Source organism: Hordeum vulgare, chromosome 4H (assembly GCF_904849725.1).
Source record: "Hordeum vulgare subsp. vulgare chromosome 4H, MorexV3_pseudomolecules_assembly, whole genome shotgun sequence".
Classification (NCBI taxonomy): Eukaryota; Viridiplantae; Streptophyta; class Magnoliopsida; order Poales; family Poaceae; genus Hordeum; species Hordeum vulgare.
The window spans coordinates 260,954,413-260,962,854 of NC_058521.1; the positions used below are offsets into that span (position 1 = coordinate 260,954,413).

General features: G+C 41.9%; 1 protein-coding gene across 1 annotated transcript; it reads left to right on the forward strand.

The window, feature by feature from the left end:
- Positions 1-2,233: 2,233 nt before the first annotated feature.
- Positions 2,234-6,626, forward strand: LOC123448495 (apoptotic chromatin condensation inducer in the nucleus). Its single transcript, XM_045125408.1, has 6 exons — positions 2,234-2,524; positions 2,612-2,673; positions 2,989-4,392; positions 5,016-5,213; positions 5,321-5,472; positions 5,939-6,626. The coding sequence occupies exons 3-6, from the start codon at positions 2,994-2,996 to the stop codon at positions 6,410-6,412; spliced, it is 2,223 nt and encodes a 740-aa protein (XP_044981343.1). The 5' UTR covers positions 2,234-2,524; positions 2,612-2,673; positions 2,989-2,993; the 3' UTR covers positions 6,413-6,626.
- Positions 6,627-8,442: the final 1,816 nt, after the last annotated feature.

Consider the following 8,442-nt stretch of genomic DNA (forward strand, 5'->3'; position numbering starts at 1 on the left):
ATACGTAGGCATGCATATTTTTGTCACGGTTCGCGATGCAAGATGATATGAGTCGCCATGTTTATTATTTTTTCCTAAGATAGGCAAACACATGTGTGTACAACGAATATTTATATCCTTTGGCGGCATCATTGTATTTTGCTATCATTATAAACCATCATTGTTCTTGTTCCTTCACCTGCTGTATTTGCCTCTCCTATATACATATCGGAATTTGTCGGATCAATCAGTGTCGCATTCAGCTCGCAATGCCCAAAACCACTTCCAGTGCCACTGTATTTTATGGATTGTTTGGTTTTGAGCAATAAGTTGCCAAGCAAAAAAAATTATCATTTACCACACACTAGGAATCTATCTGGACGGTAGAAAATTATTTAGCTTGCCAATGCTTCAGCCACGCTTCTAGTTCATTTTTACAGCAATTATTGGCAAAGGCGCGGGCGGCCAAAAGGCTCGCCAATTTTTTTGGCTTGCCCACGAGTTGGCGTGGTTGCCATGGGCAAGATCCAAACAACCCTTTAGACACGCTACCATAGTTATACCACTCAAAAAATATAAAGAAAACTATGGACAAACACATTAATAGATTATACTTCTAGAAATCCCAGAAATTTCCACATGAACGCTGAAGCAGCCTGAAGTTTTATTATATTTTTTTAAACTTAGCAGCCCTTCTTAAACATAAAATCCTCTAGCTTGTTCACCATGTTCAAGACGTCTCTCTTAATGTGATGTACATTTGATTTTTTACATGATAGATGTACATTTTTTAATCATAAAAATACATGAAGAGTACATCCTCGTGCTTGCCTTACTTGATCTCAACTATTTTCATGGTAGCTTTACAAATTCTACATACTGTATCAAACATGATTTTCTGCTCAGAAGTTTTAAGTTGACAAAACAAGATACTATGCAATTTCTCCTCACCCCCTCTGGTGGGACTGTGACAGACCACACAATTTGATAGGTGTTTCAAGTTCATAAACAAAATGACCCTTCTAGAAACAACCATGCAAGGACATTTCATGCGGGAATGAAAAGTTAGTAGTCTGTTTAAAACACTTAGCAATTATGACAAAAAAGGGAGAGTGTGAATTCTGAAATGATAATTAATCTGGTGGCACATAATTGTACTGTACAGTGACAACAAAAAATCACCTTGAAAGGAAATAATGGTCATACACATTAACGAAGCATACAATAGAAGTTATGATTTTCCTAAGAAAGAGTTAATGGAAATACATCCATGGAATCAAAGATTGCCATATGCATAGAGGGTCATGATGAGGATTACAAAAAAAAGTAATTCTTTGGTGTATCTTATTAATTGATGGGCACGACAATTATATCAAGAGGAAGATCAATTAATGAAGATATATTTAATGCCTCCGGACTTGAAAATAAGATGAAATCAATAATTGATTTATTATTTGGAACACACTTTAATTTCGAAAACTTAGCTGTCAATCAGGATCTCAACCTTCAATATAAACTACGTTCGGTATTGTGGAACGGCCGGTTTGCACGATAAGAAATGTAACATTACACATGTTTTTAGACCTTTGATATTCGTGTTACCTATATTTATTTCTTTCGCATGATAGGTATAAATTTTTATTATACTTGCTCAAGCACAGTCAAATAAAGCTAAAGATAACTTTACGGATAATGTGCGAGAATTTCTTAAGCGCAACAAGTAGATCTTAATCATTTGTAATATAGTTTTAGTTGGATCATGACTTTATATGCATACATTGTCAATTTGCTGTTATTTTATCATACGCGAAGACTTCAATTGCCATGTAATTGTGACGATGTTATATTTTCTCTATCTATGAAATTTAATATGCGTTAATTTTACATAACATCAACAAAATATTTCAGAAGGTCGTGACAACCCATGGGTATATCTTGGTATTTTTGTTCGGTACTCCCTCCGGTCCTTTTTACTTCGCATATTAGATTTGGGTCAAGTCAAACTTTACAAAGTTTGATCAAATATATATTAAAAATTATCAACATCTACAATACCAAATATACATATCATGAAACTACCTTTCATAATGAATCTAACAATATTAATTTAACATTGTGAATGTTGATACATATTTTTATAAATTTGATCAAAATAGAGATACTTTAACTTCAAACAAAGTTAATATGGAGACTAACAAGGACCGAGGGAGTACTATGCATCCACAGGTCCCCGCGCCGCTACAAATGATCCCAAACCTTCCTCCTGGGTCGCCTCTCCCTGCCCTGCCCCGCACACCACACGCGCCCGCACATCCTCTTCCCCTCCCTCCGCCGCGACCCAAACCCTAGGGTTTCATCCATCCTACGCAGATTCCCCTGATAATCTAGCCCCCCCCCCCCCCCCCCCCCGACACACACACACACACACACACAAAAGCTGTGCCGCCCTCTCTTATATTTTTTACGAGATTTTATTTGGGAATTTCTTTGGTGTTTTTGTTTCTTTGTTTCAGGAGCGACCGGCCTTGAAGGATTCGAGCGGCTGGTGCGTGCAATCGGCTCTCTGTAACACGCTTGCTTGCGATTTTTGGTACGACTTTTATGGTTCGATCTGAAAGCATCTTGTTTCCAGGGCTAGGGTTTTGGCATCTTCGTCAAGGGTGTTCCGTTCCGTGTCCCGCCCAGGATTTTCAGGTAACCCTACTTAGATTTCCTTCTACTATATTCTTCGTGGCTGGCTTGCTTCTTTTTGTTTGTGTCCGCGCCTTTCCCCGAAGGACAGGGAGTTAGGGTGGTTAGGTGCTGAAGCTTGAGCATGCTGCTACTATATCTTGTGGTTGCTGTTGATTAATCTAGCCATCCTGGTAACTTTTAGATTTAATCGATGCATTAGGCCACCTAACACCACTTAGACATCTTTTATCAGATAGTCAGTTCGAGTCCATAAAAGATATCCACTGAGATCTGGTGATGGAGACTCTAATTTTTATTTGTTTCTTTTGTTGGCAGTTATCATGTCATCATTCCCTGTGCTGAAGAACCGGCCCATCGATCAATGGAAAGTTACTGAGTTGAAAGATGAACTTCGAAAGAGGAAGCTGCCTGTAAAAGGTCTGAAAGAAGAACTTGTGAGGCGTCTCTTTGAATCTATTGAGAGTGAAGAGGCATCTGACGAATCTGCTGAAGATGTCGGAGCCAATGAAGGTGCACCCATTGGCAAAGACGCGAAAGATGTGGGGGCGAATGAACCTGCTGATCAGGCACCTGAAGAACATACTGTTAGTCAGAAAACCACTGTTTCTGTGACAGAAATTTGTCAGGAAAGTATGGTTCATGCATCTCAGGAAACCGCAGTTCCTCTCCCAGAAGTTAGTCAGGAAATCATGGCTTCCTCTGTGGAACAGTCCCCCGGGGATAATGTGGTGGCAAACCGTGAATCTCTGTCAACAGAAGCCCCAGCAGAACAAGGAGATCAGCCAGAATCAGTTGCTGGAGAAATTTCTACAGTACAAGCAGGGCACCAGCATGCTGAAAGCATGAACATGCACATTGAGGAGACACCAGAGGTTGTCGCCAATGGGACAGCTGTTGTCGCTGATGTGACCAGTGCTGATCTCAAGTCGGACTTGATCTCTTCTGAAGCCAAGTCAGATACTGCTGAAGCTAGCAAAACTGATAAACAGGACACATTACCAAAACCCGTGGATGCCCAAATACCAGATGCTGATCCTATGGACACTGATGTTGCAGCTGCATCAATGAACAATGATGGGAAGAGGTTTGTTACTAAGAATGATTTGGGTGACAATACTTCGATCGATAATGAAGTGTACAGTTCCGAGCTCATGAATGAGGATCACAAGCCCATTGTATCAAAATCAAATAATCAGGTACCTGAGGTTAGCCCAGATTTAGGGTCTCCAGTTAAGTGTGAGTCAATTTCTAGTGATGATATATCAAATAACAAGAAGAATATAAAGGATAACATGAACGCTAATAATTTTGATTTAGAACTAGAGGTCAAGCCAGAGATGGTCAAACCATCATCCGGCATTACTTCCTTAGGTGGAGAATTGCAGCCATTGGATGATGACAAAGAGTTGGTCAAGAATCAGTTCTCTTTTGAAGACATAGATTCCACTGCCAATGTAGATGAAGTTGGCTCTCCAGAGAAATTAAATTTAGACAGGAGTTCAGGTGATGAGTCATTGGAGGATGATGTTATGGAGATTAAACAACTTGATTTCAGTGTTAAATCTGATGATCTCAGAGGAAAGACTGAGCCTAACTCCTCAGAACATGTGAAAGAGGTGTCTCTTCCTGATTCTGTCGTCAAGGGCTCCTCTGTTGATACAAAGGAAGTTATAGCTGAAGAAAAGCCATCAGCTTCAACTGAAAAGAGGAAACTTCAAGGTTTATATCTTTATCTCACGCCCTTTCACTTTCTAATTTCATTTATTACAACCGTCGGCTCCTGCAGTAAATTCCATCTTGAATGATGAGTCGGATTATCTTTGTATTTTGGATTGCTTGCAAACATTGCACCAAAGAAATTAAAAAGTTTACTGCATTGGGTGTGTTTTTGCGAGACAAGAAAGTTTGTGTAGGCACATTTATTTTTATTGAATTTATGTTTTGTTGTTACTGTGTATTGGATATGTGGTACTTCACAAAGAAATCATACTCTGAAGTTTTTTCTTTTGTGTTAGCATGTTTGTTTCACATAAAACAAATTTTGCTAGTGCTTGCGGGTGCAATTTAATTTAGCTGAGGAAGACACAGATACTCTGTGCTCTAGCATTATTGTTAGCTGCTAAGCATGAACTGAAAGTCTTCGATTTTAGATAGTCTGGTGAAGTTGTATTGCTCACGAGTTGTCTAATGCTACTTAATGGGGATTTGTTCATTATGTTATTAATATTTGGATACGGAATTAGAATGCTAGTGAAGTAACGAGCCTAAGATTGTTTGGTCATTCTGCAGTTAAATTGACAGTGTCCATGAGTTTCGTACTAACTCCCTGTTGAAACACACAGCTCAAGAAACTGTTGCAAACACTGAGCCAATCAAACGTCAGCGTCGGTGGGCTGCAGATAGTGGCAATGTTCCAGAAAGACAACCATTGATTCAAAGTGGTTTTGATGCTCCTAATGATATTCTCCAGCCTGCCTTAAAACGTTCTCTTGGCAGGGCTGATTCGACAGCAAGTGGGGATTCTCCAAAGGAGAGGATTGGCGAGTCCTTATTTCTTTACTTGTCCTTCCATTACCACAAGTCATTATTCTTAATCAGTTCATTGTTTTATTAAGCTAATTTGTTTTTCCTTGTTTTGGTCTTGCAGTGCCACCATCTCAGAAACCTGCAACAACTTCCTTGAGAATCGACCGGTTTGTACGCCCATTTACCCTGAGAGCTGTGCAAGAGCTTCTTGGTAAAACTGGTTCTGTTTGTAGCTTCTGGATGGATCATATAAAGACCCACTGCTATGTTACAGTATGTTCTATTTGTCACAACTTCAGTGTGTTCTTGACTTTATTTCCTTTATCATCTTTGCAGCAGGATATAATATTTTCTGACTTGACCTTCCCTTTTGCCAAGGATTATTTTTTGTAAGGTTCAATACAGCAGACTTGTAGCCTTATGTAACCAAACTAAAAAACTCACAGACCAGTATTTTCTAAATGCGTTCTGATCATGCTTACAGTGAAATCATTTTTCCATTTTTTTTCAAGCTAATTGTGTATATAATGGATAATCTTGATAATCAGCAAAGTATGATAACTGTTGCTACTTTCTATTAATGACTTGTTGACTAACTCGATTTTAGTTTGGGGTAGATGTGGTTCTTAAAGGATGTATCAGTCGTACTAGATTATTCTTAACTGAAAAGCATTCATTGTGATGATGCTGGGTATTGTAAATATTGTTGCACTGACTTTACTTCATGTCTTGTTTGCAGTTCTCGTCCGTGGAGGAAGCTACAGCTACTCGTGATGCTGTTTACAACCTGCAGTGGCCCCCGAACAATGGCAATTATCTGTTAGCTGAATTTGTTGATCCCCAGGAAGTGAAACTCAAGCTTGAACCCCCTGCCCCAGCAGCAACAGCAGCGGCAGTTCCTATTAGCCCCGCTACTACACCAAGGGAGGCTCCTTTTCAGCAAGGTCAGGCGAATCAAAGTGTGCCTTGCCAAGCTGCTGCTACACCAAGGGAGCAACTACCGCCTCCAGCACCCCTTGTGAAGCCTCCTACATCTGATCCAGCAGGATCTGCAAGGGAGAAGCTCCCACCCACCCCAAAGAAGGCAGAACCTCCTGTTGTGACACTTGATGATCTCTTCAGGAAGACACAGTCCTCTCCAAGGATTTACTATTTGCCTTTATCAGATGAGGAGGTGTCAGCGAGGCTTGCTGCACAGGGCAAAGCAAATTAGTGCCCTCATGCTTCAGGAACATGTATTTTCTGCAAAGACTGGTTTTATCTCCTTTAAGATTGTATAATGTCATCTGCTTTTTTTTTTAAAAGATGATTGTATGTCCTCTGACCTGAAGTTGTTTCGGATTGCAGAGATACTGGTTTTAGTTAGAACATCCTGGAACTCTACTGGTTTAGTGAATAAACATTCAGGAGAATGCTTATTCGTGTTACATTTGCCTTCTGCTCAGGTCTTCTTTCACCTGTTTTAGGTGCCGTGCTGTCCCGTGGGTTATACGGTGCTGTGCGGCTGACCCTCTTGCCGCCTTCGCCCGAGGTTTCCTGAAAAATAAAATTCATGCAGGCCACTAAGCACAAAAGATTTTTTTCTTTGCTCTATAATACACGAAAATGTGATGCAGCGTTTTTCACACAAGAAAATTTGATTTGCCTGAGTTTGTGCATTCCATGGCCAGTTCTGCCCTTGTGTTATTAAAGTTGTGTTTGGTGTTGAGGGCATCATGAAGCTCATGATGGCGCTTTGTAAAGGAGCTGACGATGTTTAGAGCAGCAGGAGTCTGAAAAAGTTGAGCAACAGGACCAGTTCCTTCGACGGATGTCGCAACTAGCTAGGGCAAGTTGCAAGGAACGATCATATCAATGGGCATTCTCAAGAGAAAGAGCTTGCAAACAGTGACGGACCAGAAACCGAGGTTTGCCGGAGCGATGGTGGATCAGCCACTGCTTGCAAACCATTCTACTCTTCCATCATATTAGGCCAACGCCACGGGCGGGTCGATCGACCGCACATGTGTTGGATAAAAATCGCCTGCGCTATCGGATGCAAACTTTATAACAGTCAGCTCGGCCTCGCCCTGAAAAAGTCAAATATGAGAAGGATAGAACACGGTGGAGTCGCGCATGCACAAGCTGGACTTCACACTCACTGGCCGCATGCGCTCGTCCTTGGCTTCCCGCGCCTGTCGGCCACCCGCGCCCCACGTTCGCTGACCTCTCATACCGTTGCGTTCGTCGGCGGCCTCTCGTGCTTGTTGGTTGGTCATCACTCGTGCTTGTTGCTCGGTTATCGTTTGGGGTTGCAGCTTCTCGTCGTCTGGTGGTAGCTTCTTCGCCGACTCGTCGCAGCAGCATTGTGCATCGTCTCACTCTCACCGGCGTCACCTCTGGCACCATGGTACCGTGTCGGTCGAAGCTTTCTAGACGCGGGTTACACCTTTGCCGTAGCCGGTTACAACTTTTCACGTTGGTCGTAGCTTATATCGCCTCTGGTTGAAACCTTGTGTTTGTCGCCAGTAGAAGCTATTTCCATCAACGCTTGTAGCTTTCTCACCGGCTACAACTTCTATTGTGCTGCTTCTAGCTTCCGTTGTCCCTCCGCCTTAGGCCTTGTTTGGTACTAGTGTATTTTAGGAAATTTGTGGGGATTATCCCGGTCAAACCCCTCAATCCCCCCACATCCCATAACACCATTTGGTTCTAGTGTATTTGACATGTTTCATCCCAACATTTTTCCCTAAATCCTTAAATTATAGTGTATTTTTTTCAATACCCAATACACTACCCCTACCTAGTGTATTGAGGATAAATAGGGATTCGAAGGGATTGGGTGAAACCTCAAGTTTCACCCAATCCCTTCGGGGATTATCCCCACCAATCTTCTTAAAAACACCAGTATCAAACAAGGCCTTAAGCTTTTTTCTCGGCAGTTGAAGCTTTCTCACGTGTCGATTGCATCAACCTTGACTACTCATCGTATCGGTAACACCACGCTCCAACATTGCCGGTTGCAAGTTACAATACTTGTGGTCGCCATCACCAACTCCAACTGATACTGGTTGTAGCACCGAAGTTACAATACTTGTGGTCGCCATCACCAACTCCAACTGATACTGGTTGTAGCACCGTCTTCGGGTGCACGTTGTAGCATTGGGGGTGGGTGCGTGACGTTGCGGCTCACGTGATCGCGGACCAATCCAGTGCCTCTTATAGTACGACAATCGTTGTGCGCGTCTCGGGGGTGATCAAGAC

Excerpts from the sequence above, each read along its gene's own strand:
- LOC123448495 (XM_045125408.1), top strand. The coding sequence starts at position 2,994 with ATGTCATCATTCCCTGTGCTGAAGAACCGGCCCATCGATCAATGGAAA. Across the intron at positions 4,393-5,015 it reads TGAAAAGAGGAAACTTCAAG|CTCAAGAAACTGTTGCAAAC; the intron begins GTTTATATCTTT and ends TGAAACACACAG. Across the intron at positions 5,214-5,320 it reads TTCTCCAAAGGAGAGGATTG|TGCCACCATCTCAGAAACCT; the intron begins GCGAGTCCTTAT and ends TTGGTCTTGCAG.